The 20,588-nt window shown below is 46.8% G+C and overlaps 1 protein-coding gene across 1 annotated transcript; it reads left to right on the forward strand.

The window, feature by feature from the left end:
• Window positions 1–734: 734 nt before the first annotated feature.
• Window positions 735–12,896, forward strand: ZNF652 (zinc finger protein 652). The gene is made up of 5 exons (XM_008153734.3): window positions 735–1,784; window positions 5,137–5,284; window positions 5,644–5,759; window positions 6,444–6,588; window positions 7,891–12,896. Exons 1-5 carry the CDS (start codon window positions 891–893, stop codon window positions 8,400–8,402), a joined length of 1,815 nt encoding a protein of 604 aa, XP_008151956.2. The 5' UTR covers window positions 735–890; the 3' UTR covers window positions 8,403–12,896.
• Window positions 12,897–20,588: the final 7,692 nt, after the last annotated feature.

Below are 20,588 nucleotides of genomic sequence, written 5' to 3' on the forward strand. Positions count from 1 at the left end.
ATTGTTTAAAGCCAGGGACACTTTCTCTCTTTTCAGGAGTTATGTCAAGTAGCGGGTTTATTTCCTGGTCCGCAGTGCCTAGCCCACTACGCGCTTTGTCCGTGAGCCCTCGTGGTGGTGGTCAGCGGTGTCTGGTATTGAAAAGCAAGCCAGCAGCGGGGCGCCCTTGTGTGTTCCACGTACGACACAGTTATATAGCCAGGCTACACTGTACACAGATGTATTTTGCCGTATCAGTATGCCTCATAGCATCTAGGATAATGAGTGCTATGCAGTAGTAGCTATTCATTTAGTCATCAAATGTATACTGAACACCTACTGAGTGCTAGGCATTGTGCTAAGCTCTAAAGATATCCCAGTGAAGGGACAGTGACTCCTCCTACCTTAGAGTTTATTTAGAATCTACTTCTAACAAAATGTTTGTTGAATTCATGTAACCCAGTAAAATAATGGCCCGCACTGAACCATTTAAAAGCAGAAGAAAGAATTGTATAGAGAGAGAGATCATTTTAGGCTGTGTTTGCTGTGGTGTACCAGTCAGTGCATGTTATGTGAAGGAAATGGTGGTATCTGACTTTTTTCTTCTTGCTTTTCTTTGTAGATAAGATGCTCCAAGTCACTTGCAGCTGATCTTCAAAAGAAAAATCACTAGCCCTGCTCTTGCCATAATACCAAACCTCTGACTTGTGCTTTGGTGCTGCATCACTGGAAGAATTGCTCACAGGTTCCAGGAATACCTTTTTTTCTTTTCTTTTCTTTCTTTCTTTTTTTTTTTTTTTTCATTTGAATGCTTCTCTGTGGATGGAAAAAGATTTGAGTCTTGATAATTACGCTGTTTTAAAGCTATTTCTTTATAGTCTGAACTGCTTCATAAATTGGGCCACTTACCAATGAGCCACACAGCCGGCTCCTGTCCGGAGCTGGTTGAAAGCTGTGCTGCGCATGTAGCAGGGATGGCACAAGAAGACGGCCGGCGTGCTCAAGTGCCATCTACCTTTTATCATGGTGCCAACCAAGAACTTGACCTGTCCACCAAAGTGTACAAAAGGGAGTCAGGAAGTCCTTACTCCGTGTTAGTGGACACCAAGCTGAGCAAGCCGCATCTCCATGAAACGGAGGAACAGCCATATTTCAGGGAGACAAGAGCCGGGTCTGACGTGCATGCTGTTAAAGAAGACCGGGAGAATTCTGATGACATGGAGGAGGAGGAGGAGGTCTCTTACAAAAGGGAGCAGATCATAGTGGAGGTAAACCTTAATAACCAAACATTAAATGTGTCTAAAGGGGAAAAGGGTGTCTCTTCTCAGTCCAAAGAGACTCCTGTTCTTAAGACAAGCAGCGAGGAGGACGACGCGAGTGAGGAAGAGGCCACCGATAACAGCAGTGACTATGGAGAGAACACGAGGCAGAAGAAAAAGGAGAAGATGGCGGAGGAAGTCGGCGTTGCACAAAGGAGAACGAGGAGAGCTGCCTCCGTGGCCGCAGCTACCGCTTCCCCTACTCCCAGAACCACGCGAGGTCGTAGGAAGAGCGTAGAGCCACCTAAGCGTAAGAAGCGGGCCGCAAAGGAGCCCAGAGCATCAGCCCAGAAAGCTAAGTGTGAAGAGAAAGAGACTCTGACCTGTGAGAAGTGCCCCAGGGTGTTTAACACGCGCTGGTACCTGGAGAAGCACATGAACGTTACTCACAGGCGCATGCAGATTTGTGATAAGTGTGGCAAGAAGTTTGTCCTGGAAAGTGAGCTGTCCCTTCACCAGCAAACAGACTGTGAGAAAAACATCCAGGTAGGTCTCATCACCGAGAGGGCACTTAGCAGCATAGAACCTGGCTGTTCAGACTCGCCTGGTATCTGCCCAAGAGAATAAGTACAGTAGAGGCCGAAGGGACAGATTTCACCAGTTAGCTCTTTAAACGCTCCTGCTCTGGTCTTTTCCAAACCCAGGCTTAACATTTTATTTCAAAAGCGTTAAATGTAACTGGCGCTGCACTAGTGGGAACCCAGGTACATTGGAAGGGGGATCTGTTGCAGGTGATTGCCCCGTAGGTAAGGTCAACGCCGACTTTGCACTGAGATTCAGAGCTGTGGGACATGTGTTCTAATTCATTCTGGCATCTTCTCTGTCGAGGTGGGAAATACTGGGCAAAGTGCGGGAATAGAGAGCGGTCCCTTTCTAGGCTTGAAAGGATGCCAGATTCTAGTGCAGCCGATGGGGACAAAAACCATACTGACTCAGACCCGTGGAAATGGAAGATCTCCGGGAGTGAGTTTGCTTTCACCAGTGGAGAGATGACATCACTAAATTTGTCAAGAGGCTGAGCCCATGGGAATATGCAAACTTTAAACAGAGGCTGAGCGGGTTGCAAATGTTGCCCGCCTGGCAGTAGGGCTGTGTAATGCTGCTGTACCGTATGGTTAAGGTAACAAAACATGGTACTCACACAGGCTGGTGCCTTGAGAGGGTAAAAGGTGTGCTAATTACGTTTTGCCGAGTGAATTATATTACTGTGCTGAGCTATATTGGTTAACTCATGCGAATGTATATCAGTGAATACTTGTGAAGGTAAGTCTATTAATGCCTACATAAAATATGTAAAATAGACCTATTTTGTACCATATTTAAGCTAAATTTCTTTTAAAAGATGCAATTGTTTTGTTTTGGTTTGTTTCCTGGAGTGCTCCTTATTTTTCACATTTCCTCTTGCTTTTAATCAACAACTGAGATCATTGCTTTACTTTAAAGAGAGTTTTAAATATATAAAGTGTAGCTCGGCCAGTGTGGCTCAGTGGTTGAGTGTTGACCCATGAACCAGGAGGTGAGGGTTTGATTCCTGGTCAGGGCACTTGCCAGGGTTGCTGGCATTATCCCCAGTGAGGGGCATGTAGGAGGCAGCCAATCAGTGATTCTCTCTCATCATTGATGTTTCTATCCCTCTCTCTTCCTCTCTCTGAAATCAGTTTGTTTTTTTTTATTAAAATTATTTTATTGATTTTTTACAGAGAGGAAGAGAGAGGGATAGAGAGTTAGAAACATCGATGAGAGAGAAACATCGATCAGCTGCCTCTTGCACACCCCCCTACTGGGGATGTGCCCGCAACCAAGGTACATGCCCGTGACCGGAATCGAACCTGGGACCCTTCAGTCCACAGGCCGACGCTCTATCCACTGAGCCAAACCGGTTTCGGCTGAAATCAGTTTTTTAAAAAATTAAAAATATATACATATATATGTAAATAATATTTACTAAAATATAATTTAACTGCTTTTTGATTCATCAGTTGTGATTTAATCTCCCAAATGCTGGGTAAATAAAAGAAAACTGAGCCATGGCTTGGGGATGAATTGCTGCCCCGGTTCAGGCCACAGGGAGTGAAGTGGTGCTGCACCCTAGGGGTCTCACTAGGTCTGTGTGGTTCGTTGCTGAAAAGGTGTATCTTGAACTTGAAGACCATACAGTTTTTTTAACTTAAATTTACTTTATTAAGTTACAGAAAAGAAAACATTTGATGAATCCTTTTTGTGACTTTCCTCACTGTTTCTCACCATAATATGTGTAAGCACGTGTGTAGGTTTTTGGGTGCTGCTAAATGAACGCTTTACATTCCTCAGGAACACTGCTTTGTTCTTAAGTATGGATCCTAGTAACCATGACGACCTAGTAACAAGTGAAAATTAAAACCTGTCCCACAAAATGGTTTACAGGAGTTGTCCTTTCCTCAAGCCGTATTCGTCAGTGGCTTATCTTTTTAAAAAATATGTTTTATTGATTTTTTTTTACAGAGAGGAAGGGAGAGGGATAGAGAGTTTGAAACATCGATGAGAGAGAAACATCGATCAGCTGCCTCCTGCACACCCCTTCCTGGGGATGTGCCTGCAACCAAGGTACATGCCCTTGACGGGAATCGAACCTGGGACCCTTCATTCCGCAGACCGACGCTCTGTCCACTGAGCCAAACGGGTTAGGGCAGTGGCTTATCTTTTTAACCCTTCTCAGGGTCTTTGTTTCCTGAAGTGACAGTGATGTTAAGAGATCTTTATTTTCAGTAAATTCCATGTTGTTTCCTTAAGCATCTCAGAGTCTGATTGTTACCTAAACTTTCTAGTATTGTTTTGATTTAACCAGAAGCACTTTATTTTCATACACTTTATGCCTGATCGTCTACCATTAATGATTCATAACACAAGGAGCTAAGCAGTGTTGCATGTTTCCTATAGGCCAGCGATTTTCAACCTTTTTCATCTCATGGCACACATAAACCAATTACTAAAATTCTGCGGCACACCAAAAAATACATTTTTTGCCAATCTAACAAAAATATAGGCATAATTGTTATTCATTCACTCCAGATGGCTGTTGTGTTGGCTGTTGTAATTTTTTATTTGACGATCTAAGGGGCCAGTGCCCCTAACTAAATAGTCTGGTGTCGGAAGCTTTAAAAACGCTGTGGCACACCCATTGAAAATCGCTGCATAGGTGCTTGTATGAGACATCTGGAGCTGGGCTGTAGGGGAAAAGGGAGAATGAGACTAACCGGTTAGAGCTTATGTTAATTCTGCCAGAGGGACATGTTTAATAGAGCAAATTAGATTTGGAAAAATATAACAAAATCTCAGTCATTTATGTTAATGAAAGTTTCAAATACATTCTCTAAGGTACAAAAACATTGTTATACTTCTGCAGGTCTATAACCATTAACATGTATTTTGATTTTTCTTCTTCTATTTACATTAATTTTAAATTAGTTTGTATTTTCTGGTAAACACCTATTAGTGACCCATGTGTAGGAGGCAGCCACTTTGGGTAATGCATATATTTTCTAGAAGCTTGAAGGTTCTTTTTATAGGTACAACACAAACTTGATAAAAGCAGTCAATTCTTCGATATTAGTGGAACTTTCCATTTCTTCTTATTTTTTGCCATTGTTTTCATACTCCCAAAGTGTCTCTAAAAGATGCAGCTTGGAAAATAGAACACACAGACATTGGTGTTGGACCTGGACTGCATGGAAGAACAGCGTGTGTTTGGATTCTGGCCTTGTGCCAGGACCAGCACCCCCCTGTCATCTGCCAGCAGGCAGGTCTGGCTTTCTGCAAGCCCCTCCCTATAAGTAAGGTTATTTCTGTTTGTCCTGCTCAGTGTGTTTCCTGTAACAAATCATTCAAGAAACTCTGGTCCCTTCATGAACATATCAAGATCGTCCATGGATATGCAGAAAAGAAATTCTCCTGTGAAATCTGTGAGAAGAAATTCTATACCATGGCTCACGTGAGGAAACACATGGTCGGTAAGTTTTGTCAGCTTTTCTCTCACACCTATAATTTTCCCTTGTTCTTGGGTGTGTTTTATGCTCTGTATTGGGCAGGATCCGAGGCACTGCCTTCCTTTAGTCACTTTTGACTTGTCGAAACTAAATGCAACATGTCGTCAGTAAGCATCACCAAATTGAACGGTCCAGCCTTCCACACCCAGGTTTCTTTTCAGCGTTGCTATTTATTGCCTCTTCAGGGCATTGCTATTAGAGCCCCACATATTAGCGTGTGGGGAATTAAGATGGGGTGATGGCCTTACAGTAGGACACCTACCTTTTTCAATTTGAGCTTTTGGGTGGACGTATTTTGAGTGTAAGTGCATTCTGTGTTGCAGCGCACACGAAAGACATGCCTTTTACATGTGAAACCTGTGGGAAATCGTTCAAACGCAGTATGTCACTCAAGGTGCACTCCTTGCAGCATTCTGGAGAGAAGCCCTTCAGATGTGAGGTAAGGAGGGTGCCACCGCCAGGCGCAGGCCTAGGGGCGGGAGTAGCTGTCGGCAGTGTGGTGCAGCAGCGAGAGGCGGGTGCCGAAGTGCGGGCATCGGGCTGCGACGCCACAGAGCCTCCAGACATGTGCTCTGAGCATCGTGTTATCTCGCTGCTAGGTAGAGAAATGTCCTTTTTTTGTGTTTTTTTGTTTTTGTTAATCCAGAATACTTTTTTCCATTGCTTTTTAGAGAGAGTAGAAGGGAGGGATAGAGGGGGAGCAAGAGAAAGAGAGAAACATCAATGTGAGAGAGAGAGAGGCATGGATTGGTTGCCTCCATGCACGCCCCAATCAAGGCTGAGGATCGAACCTGCAACCGGAATCAAACACAAGACCCTTCGGTGCACGGTGGCTGCTCTAACCACTTCACCACACCAGCCAGGATGAGGAATGTCTTTTTTTTAACACATTGTTAAATTTTGGACTGACACATGAGTTATTTTTCTTTTAGTAAATCAGTAATCATTATATGAGAAATTTTCCTTTTATTAATAACTCAGCTGCAGAATTACAGCAGAGCCAACTAGTTGCCAAAAGCGGGTTCTGTGCTGAGGAGGAACAGTGAGCCTCTGGGCGCGTTAGGCTGGGCTCAGGCGAGGAGAGCTGCTGTGCTCGGCATCCAGGTCTCCGTGTCCCTTGCAGAACTGCGACGAGAGGTTCCAGTACAAGTACCAGCTGCGCTCCCACATGAGCATCCACATCGGCCACAAGCAGTTCATGTGCCAGTGGTGTGGCAAGGACTTCAACATGAAGCAGTACTTCGACGAGCACATGAAGACACACACTGGTACGGCTTTCCGGGGGGGGCACAGTTCAGTCTCAAGTTCTTGTTGATGATCGCCTGTGAGTCTGTTTATTTCAAAACATAAACCACCAGTTCCATGCCCAGTGGACATTTCACTTTAAATAAAAACACAGATATATAATACTGAGTGATTAGGCTTTCATAACTCTGTTTTTAAAAGGATTACCTGTTAGTGCCTTTTAACTTCAGGTTCCTTCAGGAAAACGGGTTCTTTACTTGGGGCATGAGGTCTCCTGAAATAGTACAAAACTTGTTTTGTGTGTATTTCTCCTAAGGAAAGGTTCTGGACCTTTAAAAGCTGGAAGATAGCCGAAACCGGTTTGGCTCAGTGGATAGAGCGTCGGCCTGCGGACTCAAGGGTCCCAGGTTCGATTCCGGTCAAGGGCATGTACCTTGGTTGCGGGCACATCCCCAGTAGGGGGTGTGTAAGAGGCAGCTGATCGATGTTTCTCTCTCATCGATGTTTCTAACTCTCTATCCCTCTCTCTTCCTCTCTGTAAAAAATCAATAAAATATATTAAAAAAATATAAAAAATAAAATAAAATAAAATAAAAGCTGGAAGACACCGACTGCTTTAAATAGAAGACCCTCTCAGTACTCTTAAAAGTTTGATTGGGTTTGCTTTACCAAACTCACTCCTTTTCAGCTAGACATCCACCCTCTCCCCTCTCCACAGACCCATGGGCATTCGGAAACGGTGGGGACATGTTTTAGTATAAAATCTCGGGGGCACTCAGCAGGCTGGCACCAGGAATGCTGTGTGCCCTGCAGATGTGCCGGAGTCCCACGGATGAAGGACCGTCCGCAGAAGTGCCAGTAGCTCCCGGGGAGAAACACCGCAGCGTGAGATTCACGTGGAAGGCTGCGGGTGACGCACGAGCGGCCACCAAGGACTCGCTCCACGGGACATTTTCCGCAAAGTCTCACCTGTGGCTGGAATGCCAGATGCTGCCTACAGACCAGCTTGCCTGGATCAGAGGCAGAGACTGGTCTGGTGTTGGTTCCTGGAGCCCAGGGCATTGTGTGAGCAGTCCTCCCCGTGGGACGCGATCGATCGCTGCTGTCGGTGCCGTATTTGTAGGCCAAGCCCAGCTGTAGGCTGTATGGACGTTTTACGTACCTGCTCTTACTGATAAGTCCCCACTTTGGAGACTCAGGTTTCACTATTAGAATATAATATGCCATCAGGGAGAGGAGTGGTGATCTCCTTTCTTAATCTGAGGATAACGAGCACATAATTACCGCCGAGTAGCTAATCATTTTCTTGTGTCTCTTAATCTCAGGAGAGAAACCCTTTATCTGTGAAATCTGTGGCAAAAGCTTCACCAGCCGCCCCAACATGAAGAGGCACCGCAGAACTCACACCGGCGAGAAGCCCTACCCGTGCGACGTGTGTGGCCAGCGGTTCCGCTTCTCCAACATGCTCAAGGCCCACAAGGAGAAGTGCTTCCGGGTGACCAGCCCCGTGACCGTGCCGCCTGCTGTCCAGATCCCACTGACCACTTCCCCCGCCGCCCCCGCTCCTTCCGCGGGGAACACACCCACCACCCCAGCCCCGCCGATCAGCATGAGCCCGGTCAACACTCTTCCCCCGCGGCCCATCCCCCACCCGTTCTCACACCTTCACATCCACCCCCACCCGCACCACCCGCACCACCTTCCCATCCCTCCCGTGCCTCACCTCCCCCCACCTCCAGCTCTCTTCAAGAGCGAGCCTTTAAACCACAGAGGCCAGGGCGAGGACAGCTTTCTGCGGCACCTGGCAGAGAAGAACGGCTCGGCACAGCATCACTAACGTCCATCTCCCGAGGGTGTTCTCCACGCCGCGTGCCCGCACGGAGCTGGGGAGCGGTTCCGCAGCCCCCGCCAGGAGCTCGGCGCTGTCCTGGTGAATCCACACGTCGAGGGGACGAACACGGACACTGGGAGTCCTGGAGGGACCCGTCATCCAAACCAGGGGAACCACCAAACTGAAGCCCAACGTGCTTGCATTTTCTGGTGACTTTTATAAATTTCAAACACTCAGACTGTGGAATTTTATAATTTCATATCAGCTGATGAGGTATGCTTGCTTTTATATCCCGGACTTCTCCTCAAAGAGGGGACAGGCCTGGTTTCCTGTGTACTGATCGGGAAGACTGTGAGGTCGATCCAGAGCATTAATTGTATCACTGTGCATCGTAATGAATTCTTTCAGCTTTTGGTGCTGGCTGCAGAGGTGAGCTAGCCACGTTTTCACAGTATATCAAGCATTATAGAGAAAGATGGAAATTCTCTTCTTTGTGTAGCTCTCCTAACACTCTTTATTTTACTACAGAAATTATTTTAGAGTTTTTGTATAGACTTCTTTAGTAGTCGGTTTCTAAAATGAAATGTATTTCAATAAGCGGTGTAATTTTTTCAGTGTCGCTGGACCTATGTTGTAAAATAGAAAAAAAAATTTATAATCATCAAAATGTGATTCTTAAAGATGCATATAACTTCTATACTTCAAAGTTACTATTCTTACATCCGTACAACTCAAAGGTGCTTCGGAGACTAGATGTGTCTGAGAGGGTCTCCAGACCACGTCACTGCAGAAAGGAGGCTTTGCTTTCAGAACGTGGGGTCAGTCCTGGGTGGTTTTTAGCCTCTGCTTCACACTCGGTGTCTTCGGGCTCCTGTCCTCACGCTTCCCTTGGTTCCGTTGGTGCATTAATGGTCGGTTTGCAGAGCGGGGGCCTTTCCCGGGAAGTCACCGGCAGTGGCCTGTTCTGAAAACCGAGGAGGAGGTAGTGGGGATGGTCTCACCCCAGTCACGCCTGGTTCTCACGTCCCTTGGAACCGTTGTTGTTCAGCCTCCGGGGATGACAGCGTGAGGCTCGTACCACACTTCTCATTTGAGGTCGTTTATTTTTCTGGAGTCGTGGGGAGAAGACAGGACAGCACCCCAACATCACAGGCATGGCGGGGCATGGGGCCGAGGAATGTGGGTGGGAACACAGTGCTTGCGTTCGCCCTGTCTCCGTGTCACGGCACAGATCACCGCCGGCGCCTGTTCCCGCAGGCCAGTTGCGGCGAGGGAGAGAGAACTGCCCGCGGCCCGGTGCTCCGCAGGCCTGTGACGGCCGCGTGCGGGTGATGCGAGGGCGGCGCCTCGGAGGCCGAGGCAGGTGACTTTTCTCAGTTTGGAGAACTTTGAAAGAGCACACCAACCAGCAGCTTCCTGGAGGCCAGGCTGCAGCGAAGGGCTAACTGTCAGTGCACTTAACGGATCACGTTTATCCGGATTGAACACAGCTGAAACTGTCCTTTTTCATCTCAGAGAACAGAGTTCCAAGGCTGGGTCTCCTTACTTTCTCTCTCTCCCTCTTTTGATTTTTAAAAATGTGTTTGTTTGTTTAAAAACATCCAGAACGCTTCAGGAGTTTGCGTGTCGTCCGTGCGCAGAGGCAGCGAATCCTCTCGGGACCGGTCCAGTTGCGGTCCGGGTGCTGCCGAAGGGAGCTCTCCTGATTCTGTTCATTTTGAAATGCCTTCGTTTTTCTTTTCCTCCGGCTGGTAAATCATTGCCTGAGTCAGAACCCCGGCTTTTATTTATTTTTAATAGTAAACCAGCAGACATACTTCAAGCACCTTTCTGGCTGATTAGCTCTGATGGGGGAAAAGTTGTACTTTTTCCATGGAGGTTAAGTCCCTATTTTAAAAATATTGCATTCTCTATTCGCTCTTTGGTTTCATGTGTCTATTTTTTCCCCCATTGTGACTGTTGCCTTTGTCTTCTATAATGAGCATAGACAAATTTTGAAACGAGGCAGAAAAGTATCTCAAAACACACTTTTCTTCCTGGTTTTGGATCTAATTTCTAAAGAATGCTATTTTAAATATTTGTATACATTCTGTGAACACCCAGGTCCCCAACCGGAAAAGGACAGTTAATTCCCTGTTTGACTGTTACATCTTCGGTGGCCACCTCCTGTCACTCCCACAGTCTCCGGGGAATTCTGTGGAAGCTTTGGGTCTGCACCTTTCTGTAGACGTCATTCTCTCACGGCCAAGCCTGTGTTGCTCAAATCACTCTCTACTAAAGATGTCAACTGCAGCTTAGTTCATGGCTGTGCCGCTAAACCTTATTTTGTTCCAAATAAACGTATGGCAAAGGGCAGCAACTCTGAATTCTATACTTGAGACCATTGAAGCAACCGTTCTATGAGGTGTACTATACTTATACACTGGAAAATTCAGGTAGTCGTCTTGGATTTCTTTATTCGGGTGAATATAGCCATAAGAAAGTATCTGCTACATAGGAAAGCCGGTGGTAAGCAAATAATCACCACCACCCTTAACAGAAGCAAATTTTTTAAGTCAGCACTGTCACGCGACACAGTTCTGAGTGAGAGGTGTTGTGGAACAATCTGAACACTTCCCATGTCCCCCGCTGTGTAAGCATTCCTTTCCTGACAGGATTTGTGGTCTTCAGGAAAACAGCCCAAAATACAACGGCCCTTCATCAGGGGCATGTTACATGAGTAACGAAACGCATTAAGAATAGTCACAACTTGAATGCTTCTGAACATGAGAACTGCAGGAGTAAGCCTTAAACATACATGCACATCAGGTTGAACACGCTTGAGACTCGGACTCAGGGCTGGCACTGGATTGGGTCCTTTACAGATAAAAGTCGCAGTACGTGGTGTGTCCTCCCACACGCAGTACAGCACCCGAGGCTTTTAAAAAACTTATTCCTACCTGCTCTCTGTTTATGGAAAAAAGGACTGTGGAGGAGTTTGAGTTCTCAGCCATTATCTGTACTTAAATCCGTTTTTTAAAGGTAACAGCGGCCGCATCTCAGCATTACCCAGATACCAAATTGAGGCTGCTTTTCAGTACTTAATTCTATTGTCTTTAAAGCCTTGTACCAAGCGAGGGTCAAGACTTCCTTGAGGAAAAGTCCCAAGGACTTTCTTAAGTTGATACTGCTTTTTTTTTTTTCTTTGCCGTTTTCTATTCTTTTCTCATAGATTTATCGTTCAAATATAAACTCTTTCTTCGCCTCATGGAAAGGCTGCTGGCTGCTTTCTCGTATTAAGTCAGGTCTGCTCATACCAAGTTACAGTTTTTAATTTGAATGGAGGATATAAGATGAACAGTTGAAAGGTATGTGGCTTCCTTTCCGCGTGTATTTGTGATTTGATTTTGATTTTTAGCAAGCAGGGAGGTCACCACATAACACTTGATGGTTACATAGGCTTTTCCAGTCGACCACGTCCATGACCTGCTCTCTGTTGATGACTGAGCATGGCCATTACCATCTTCGTACAAGCTACGTGGTTGGAACCACCTCTTCATTGTGGTCAGACATTCCTTATAATTTGATTGTCCTTAGTGTACTCACTGGAGGCAAAAGACTCTGAAGAGACGCTTGTGAACTTGGAATGTTCTACTTCTTGAACATTTTTCAGTTTTTATGTTCATTGAGTGAGTATATGTGGTTAGTTTTAACTTTTATTTCACTGGAAGTTTTAAATTTTGAGATCAAGCAGAAATAGAAATCCATTGCAGATGTATATACAGTTACCCCATCTTGCTGATTTCCGTGAGTGAAACGCAGATGGTGGTGGGATTTTATTGTAAGAAAAAAGAAAGAAAACTAAAGTTAGAGAAACCTTTCTGTTTGAGCTACTGTATAGAAGAGACAGCTTTTATTACATTGTTGATCCACCTGATGAACATTTCAATGCTGTTCTAGACTGTATGGGAGAAGTATTTAATGAAAAAGGGGTTAGGTTACATTGAAGAATTTTATCAGCTATGTACCATTACAAAAATAAACTCCCTTGGAACTCTTTAGGCTGTAAAATTGAGCAAGTAAATATTGGGTTTTCATTTTCCTTTGCCTAAACCAAGATAAGAAATTTCCCAAAAGGTCATTTTTTTCAGGAATGAGAGGTCATTGGCCATTAGAGATAGTGGCATTATTATGCAATAACAGCACCCACCTAACCTGCTTCTGTCAACGGTAGCATTCATAACAGGTACCGATGACCTTCCACCCCTGGACACTACCTCGTTCAAGCAAACCAGAGATCCTCTCGACACTTTCTACGGAAGCCATAAGAGTCGCCATCAGTATCTCCACTTTCCTACTTCTATACTTTTATACACTCGAGACTTTTTATAGACTTTATGATGAGATCTTTTTGTCTTAGAGGATAGGTTTTGCAAGATTCAAAAGAAAATCAAACTCCTTGGTTGCCCCAACTTTGAAGCTTGAGGTTCAGTACATTTGAATAAAGAACCAGATAATGTACCGTTTGTCAAATTCTTCATTTAAGTCAAAACTACTTTGCAGAGTTGCCTATTCAGAAAGCAAACTTTTCTTTCTTATTCCCTAAGTAGCCGCTCTACTCTTATAAGGAACTACTTACAAAGTGGATTTCTACCTTGTTACTCTGTGTATTACTCGGCGATACATGTATTGTCGCGGCATTTCTGGAATTTCTCTTTCCGTACGGCAGGTACATGAATATACACGTCTCTCTTATCTGATGCTCTCACTGTTCCTGAGTGCCTTCAAAAAGCCAGCATCCTGGAACATTCTTTCCTGGTTTAAATCCTACCTCTGACGATTTCATTCTCCAGGAGTATTGAAATTCACCCTATTCCAGTTGGTTTGGCTCTACTAATGCCCAGCTAAAACCGTGGGCGAGAATTTTGAACGTATTTGTTCTGTTCCCCCATGTCATGTTTAGATTGCATTTTTAACTTTTATTTATATCTTATTTCTTCACATATCACATCTCTAATGATGAAACATTTTATCCTTGTCTCTCTCATTCTTTCCTTTCACCAGAAACCAGATGTTCTTTTAAAATGAAAGGTCATTGAGTATCTCTTTTGGACATCCTTTCCTTGTCCTAGTCTTCCTGACTGCCTCCTGTGGCTAAGGGATCCTGAACGCTGCTGTTGCGATGCCCTATTCCTGTGTGCCCTCCCTCTTCCAGAAATACTTCGCAAGGTTGTACCCATCCTTGTATTTTAATCGCATCATGTAAAGGTGCTCTCTGGGTTTATCATAAGTCCTTGATTGATTTTTTCCTGCCTCTCATCCTCCTCAACAACTTCCAGTTACTTTCTCTTCCGTTTGTTCTCATCTAATTAATTTTTTAAATATGGTTGATAGATAATATATGAAGGATATAATAAAGGGGGTTGCAGTGTGTTCTCCGTGTGATATGAGCACCTTATTAATAAAACATGTGAGCCGAAACCGGTTTGGCTCAGTGGATAGAGCGTCAGCCTGCGGACTGAAAGGTCCCAGGTTCGATTCCGGTCAAGGGCACGTACCTTGGTTGCGGGCACATCCCTAGTGGGAGGTGTGCAGGAGGCAGCTGGTCGATGTTTCTCTCTCATCGATGTTTCTAACTCTCTATCCCTCTCCCTTCCTCTCTGTAAAAAATCAATAAAATATAAAAAATAAATAAAACATGTGAGCAATTGGCCAGTCTTTCCGTCAGAACTGAAGTCTGTGCTGCCCACAGGGCCCTTGCTCCCTTTCAGTTCTCCCCAAAACTGAGAACTCCTTAAAACGAGGAAATGGGAGTGAGTGGGGTTTTTTTAAGTGAATGAAAGTAAGTTGAGTAGTTGGGCCTTAGTCAAGATCTTTCCTTTTGACTTAAAGTGTCATGCCTCTTTCCTGCAAATTAATGATACTGATGCTCAGGCTCTCAAGACGGATAACCACATGAAGTGGGACTCGAAGGCCGCGGTTAGTAAACTGAGTCCTTTTCGTCCGGCGACGGTATGTTTTGGTGGGACGTGCACAGTGGTGAGAACTGGTTTGTGTTGGATGATGAGTCTTCACTGGCTGTTTGGAACGGGATGGCTGGCTTACAGAGTGCAAGAGGTCACTTTCTACAGAAATAGTGACAAGGGTTCCTCGTTGTTTTAAATTCTTTTCGCTCTCATTTGCCTTGACAGCCCCGTTATTGGCCTAGAAGTTGGCCTCTTCGGTCGCAGCTGGCTACCGAACGTAACCACTTTGAAACGTGTGGCTTTTCTCTTCCGAGTCACGGGCAGGACCAGCGGAGAGCCATGGTGGGTTCGCACGTGCAGGGGCCGCGCCCCAGAGACCGTGTTGGCTCGTTTCCCGTCGTCTGTGAGGGGGGCCCTGGGCCCTGAGACATGTCCCCGCCGCTTCCTAGTTCCCGGTCCCTTGTACACAGTTGAGCTTTCTCTGGTGAGATTGGGGGTTTGCAGATTACTTTAAAACCATTTGGGGGCATGTAGGGAATGGGAGGGGGCAAGAAGGGGTAGGAGCTGAGTTTTGCTTCACGGCAGAAGGAAAGCTGATGCTTGCATTGTTGGTTTTCATCAAAGAGCCTGTCTCTGTACCGGATGTGCCAAAGAATCACGCTAGCATCCAGCTCCCCTGAAGGAGCCCGGCCTCCTCCCTACCTGTCTTACAGGTGAAGGGGGCCACGTGACCAGAAGGACAGAGATGCCCACTCACGTCCTGCAGAGGGCAAAGGCTCTGTTTAATTGCATTTGCAAGTTGGTGGGAAATACTCTTAGAATCTCTAACCCTCCCAGAAATATCTGTGCTTAATTATTCAACTCGTTAAGTTTTTCAAAAGTAAAAAACAAAAACTATGAGGCATAATTTTTCTGTTTACTTATGAAGTTGCATCCCCAAGGATAAATATATATATATGGCCTCTGAAAGCCAGGTGAGTCCTTCAAATGTGTATTTATTTCTTGACATGAACTGTAGGATTCTTTCATCAGCAGTACTGGCTTTGTCCACAAGGGGGCATCAAAGTACTTCAGCTTATTTATTCTAAGCCTTCTAAAGAAACGGCCTGCTTTCAACTCTCCTAGGAACATCCTCTCTTGACTCGATGCTTATTTATAGACCTTGGTTCTTAAGACATTGTCCCTTATTACTGCGTCCAGTAGTTGCTCCGCCCTCATGATGCAAAGAAAGGTTGAGGTGTGGGTCAGAGGTCCTTGGGGGCCAGGCATCTTAATTAGCCTTTTAAAGTAACGGTGCCCAAGATTGAAAGCCAGGGAGACGTGCTCGGGGCTAAAGCAGGAAGGCGACCCTCCTCCTTCCAAATCCCACCACCTGTGCAGGACCAACCCCTCTCTGAGAAGGACAAGAGCGGCGGAGGTAACTCTGGAGTACGAACGAGGAAATGCTTCTCACCTGTTCTGCTCCAAATGCATGTCTGTTACACCCGGGAGCAAGCCCCAGGGCCAGGGAGGTCCCCTGCAGCAGCCACTCCTCCAGTTAGGATGCAGTGTGTGTTCCCTCTCCGCCACTTGTCTTAGGGCTCCGAACCCTCATCAGCTCCTTGCAGCAGCCTCTGCACTGTAGGCAGGTCGGTAACCAGCTCAGGGGGGACACGGGGCCGTGACGATTTTCCCTGTAGGGCCAGGAGGCATTTGCACCTGGTGTGGCCTTCCTCACGCATAGCTGTCTCCTTCCCCCAATCCCCCCACCCCCGCCAATAGAGGTGTCCACTCGTAACTCCAACACTGGACAAAAAAGAAAAAAGAAACTGAAGCTGTGATGGGTTTAGCTAACAGGTGGCCAGGTGTAACTTGTTTGTTTTATTTGTGTTTTCCCTGACAGTACTGAAATCACTTGCACTTTTCCTCACTTCTTAGAGAAAAGGAAATCCAGTTTGCTTGCCAGAAATTGTTTAGTGTTAGGTTTACAAAGCTTGTTGTTGAATGTTGAACATTTGTCCAAAGGAGTCTGACAAAACAGAAGCTGCTTGGTCCCTGTTCTGCCTGCGAGGTCGTGAGGATGAAGGCCACGAGGCGGGGGTACTTGTGTCAAGTCCAGAAGGGGGCAGTGTCCCCCTCCTACCTCTGCCAAGATGCCATGGAAGGTCAAGCTGACTCGTGTAGGGCAGGTACTTCTCATGCTGCAAAGAGGTTTAGGAGCGTCTTTGGGTTGGGGATGTGACAGGGAGGCAGACGGGATCTCTGAAGACGGGAAAGACACTGGGGAGAGGAGAGCTGGCCGGCCCCAGCGGGCCGCAGGGAGGTGGGACAGAGCTCTCCTCCTGAGTCTCCAAACTAGCTTAGCTTCCCGGAGCCACCTTTTTCCCAGCATCCTGTCAGATCCCTCAATGTACTGATCCCCCCCCCCCCCTTGTGTTAACTATACCAATATTATTTTTTTTAGCAATTGAAATGCACTTTTTTATTTCAACTCAATCATGATTTTAAGTATATAAAGTTTATAGACTGTTAAAACTACGTTTTGTGTATGTTAACCACTTGATGTAGCATTGTCTGTTTTATTCGTGAGACTCTGGTACAAGCTGTGCCACTTCATATTCCGAGACGCTGGCCTTTGGATGTGTACGGTAACCAACCTAATGCTAATGTTCAAAGTAAAAAAAAAAACAAACAAAAAAACGTAGCCATGTCCTTTGTGTGTCTTTCTTTGCTTAATTCTTCCTCATCCTCCGTTGACAACATTTTTTTAATATATTTTATTGATGTTTTACAGAGAGGAAGAGAGAGGAATAGAGAGTTAGAAACATCGATCAGCTGCCTCCTGCACACCTCCCCCTGGGGATGTGCCCGCAACCAAGGTACATGCCCTTGACCGGAATCGAACCTGGGACCTTTCAGTCCGCAGGCCGACGCTCTATCCACTGAGCCAAACCGGTTAGGGCCATTGACAACACTTTGAGGTCGCCTTGCTCAAAGAATTGTTTTTTGGGGGGTTTTTCTGGTGGGTTTTTGTGTGTGTGTGTGTGGGTTGTTTCTTTTTTGTTGTTGTTGGTTTTTGTTTGTTTGTTTTTCGGTAAAATGAACAAGCCTTATCTGTTCTATCAGTTGTCTCTAGTCCCTTTTGAAAGGTAATGTGTCTCCAAGGCTGCCAGCCAGAGGGAGAGTGATTCCTTCGCTTCCCTCCGCGCTGCCCGGCTCCCTGCTGATTGGTTTCAGTGACACTGCTCTGACCAGCCGAGCAGTAACCCGAACACCTCCTAGAAGACAGTATTTGGGCCCTGGCGAGGGTGGCTCAGATGGCTGGGTGTCGTTCCAGGCACCAAAAGGTGGCCAGTTTGATTCCCAGTCAGGGCACAGGCCCGGGTTGCGGGACCCATCCCCAGTGTGGGGAGTGCAGGAGGCAGCGGTCCATGGATCACTCTCACATCAATGTTTCTCTCCCTCTCCCTTCCTCACTCTCTAAAAATTAATGTTTATAAAAACCTTTAAAAAAAGAAAGAAAAGAAAAACCAGTATTCGAAAAAAAAAAAAAAAAGATCATAATTGGGTTCTGAACCGGTTTGAAGAAAAATCAGCACAGATGGAGACAGCTTTTAAAGGACACGCAGTGAAAAGCAGCGACTGTGCAATATGGCTGTTGGGAGAAGGCGGCCTTCCTCCCCCGCCCCATCCATTCCTCCGCTTCCTCCTCGTTGGTCCCACAAATGTTTATTGGGCGCCTGACGCGCAGGGCGCTGACCCAGCCACCGGGACGCGGCAGCGAGCCGGACAGTCCTGCCCTCGAGGAGCACACGTTCCCGCGGCAGAAACTGACAGTAAACAAGCAGTTCTGGATCGAGTGTCAGGTGGTGAGATCAGGGCCGTCCCGGAGCCAGCTGGAAGACCCACTGCTTTCTGTCCCCAGGCGTTCCCGCTCCGGATCCGCCCTGTGTGGTTCCGTCTAAGGCCTCCAACGCGGGCACTGAGCGACCCAAAGGAAGTCACATTGTTCAAGGTGCCCTTTGTTTCAGGCCTCTCCGAACGGAAGGAAACTGCCCAAGTCACAGCATGACCGTGCTTCTCCCCGATGCTCTTGTAACTCGGACTAGATACTGAGGTTAACACCTGCTTCTTCGTGGGTATCAAGTAGGGCCTCCCACCCCAACACAGACGCAATCAGCGGCTTTCAGACCGGGACCGGGACCCGTAGGGAGACAGGTGTTCTTCCGATGCGCACGCCGATGAGCCTACTTCTGGGAGTGAATTAAAAATTCAAGAAAATAACCTTCGTGCTACACGTTGATACGTTCCATTTCTTTAAAACGCTGGCCATGAACGACTGACGTGACTTTACGAGCCATGAAGAAGCCCCGCCTGCAGCTGGGAGGAGCCTGCCTGGAGCAGGGCACACGTGTGTTGCGCTCCAACGGCGGCCGGAGCTCAGTTCTGTGTGGAATCGGGTGATGTGAAGTGCATCTCCCGACAGCTGAAGTCTCCGGTGTTTCCTCGCCTGCACCTCGGGCCGGCGGAGGGGACACTTCCAACCGCAGGCCCACGGCAGCCCTTTCTCGTGGGCCTGCACCCCACGGCCCGTGCCGAGGTAACCAGAGCTGCTTGCTTGCAATTGAAGCATAAACTCCCTTTTCTCCATCTCCCCGGTAACTGATAGTAAGGATGATCCCCAGTGACTCATACCTCCGTGCGTCCACACCCAGGCCTCGCCTCCATGAAGTTCCCAATAAGAGGTGTGGCCATTCTCCACTCCCCGGCATCTGGGCTGGTCTTGTGACTTCTCTGACCAGAGAAGGTGGCAGAAGTCATGTTTAAGTTCCACCCAGCCGGTGTGGCTTAGCGGTTGAGCATTGACTCAGAAACCATGCGCAGGTTGCAGGGGGCGTGTGGGAGGCAGCCGAGCCACGGTTCTCTCTCATTATTGATGTTTCTCTCTCTCCCTCCCCTTCCTCTCTCTCTCAAAATCAATAAAAAACATTTTTTTAAAAATAGTTTTAAAAAATAATGTCAAGTTCTGGAGCCTAGGCCTCAAGATGTCTTGCCGCGTCTGCCTTCATTCTCTTGGCACGTGACGGCCACGTGGAGAAGCTCAGGCGCCCACCGAGTGACGAGGGACCACTCCGTGCTCTGCCGAGGATCCTCAGCATGTGGGTGAGGGCATCTCAGGTCCTTCAGCTCAGCTGACCCTCCAACTAAATGCAGAGTAACTGCCCAGCCAACCCAAAGAATTACTAACAATAAATTATTGCTCGAAGCCGCTGAGATTTGGGTGGTTTGTTGCACAGCGATAGATAACTTGGAACAGCCCTCAGATTTTGGTCTAATGGTTACTAAGAGCTTATACCTTGGCTCAGTCCTTTAGGCAAGAAGCTTAGTGTTTTGACCACACCTTAGTCATAGTTATAGATCATTTGTTTCTAGATTTCCAATCCAGACTTAGCAACTATGAGCTGGAAAGAAGGAGGATTTCATGATTTCACCAATAACACAGCCATCGCAGAATTCCTCTCCACCCAGTCTTCTGGCCTGCTCACTCTTCTGTGTGTCTCTTCATTCCTGAACTTCCTGAGCTGGGAAATGCCTGGTTTTAGAGCCTCCGGCAGGTCCCTCAGGCCCCGCACCTAAAGCACGGTAGAGCCCTGGTTAGCTTTGCTATTCTGCAACCACTGTGAGCCTCCCCGAGATGTTGTGGAGGGAGACGGTACAATGCAGGGGTTAGAAGCACACAGGTGGTTCACAGATAAACCAGGGCTCAGTCTTCTCTCTCCTACACAGTAATTAGTGAGGCTGTGAGCAAGTTATTTAACCACACTGAGCCTGTTTCTACATCTGCAAAAGAGGGTATTAATAGCAACTCCCTGAAGGTCCTGGTGACGGTTAAATAAAGCAACGCAGGTAAAATGCTCAGCTCAGTGTTTGTCAGTATTTGGGACAGGCAGCTCCAAGATGGCCCAACGACCTTCACCTCCTGGTATTCACCCCCTTGTGCAGGTCCTCTCCCCTTTCTTTAGGCTGGACACAGTGACTTGCTTCCAAGGAATAGAATATGACAGGAGTGATGCGATGTCACTTCCAAGATTAGTTGGGCATGTCTCTCGCTCTCCAACCCACCAGCTGCCGGGTCACCAAAACACTGCGGCAGCCCAAGGCGAACATGACCAGGAACGGGAGCCTGCCAACAACCACGTAAGTGAACTTGAAAGTGGATCTGGGGCTGGCCCACAGCTTCATGGGTGAGCTTGCAAGTGTCTGTAGC

The sequence above is a fragment of the Eptesicus fuscus genome, chromosome 20 (genome assembly GCF_027574615.1).
Source record: "Eptesicus fuscus isolate TK198812 chromosome 20, DD_ASM_mEF_20220401, whole genome shotgun sequence".
Lineage (NCBI taxonomy): Eukaryota > Metazoa > Chordata > Mammalia > Chiroptera > Vespertilionidae > Eptesicus > Eptesicus fuscus.

Excerpts from the sequence above, each read along its gene's own strand:
- ZNF652 (XM_008153734.3), top strand. The coding sequence starts at position 891 with ATGAGCCACACAGCCGGCTCCTGTCCGGAGCTGGTTGAAAGCTGTGCT. Across the intron at positions 1,785-5,136 it reads ACTGTGAGAAAAACATCCAG|TGTGTTTCCTGTAACAAATC; the intron begins GTAGGTCTCATC and ends TGTCCTGCTCAG. Across the intron at positions 6,589-7,890 it reads GCACATGAAGACACACACTG|GAGAGAAACCCTTTATCTGT; the intron begins GTACGGCTTTCC and ends TCTTAATCTCAG.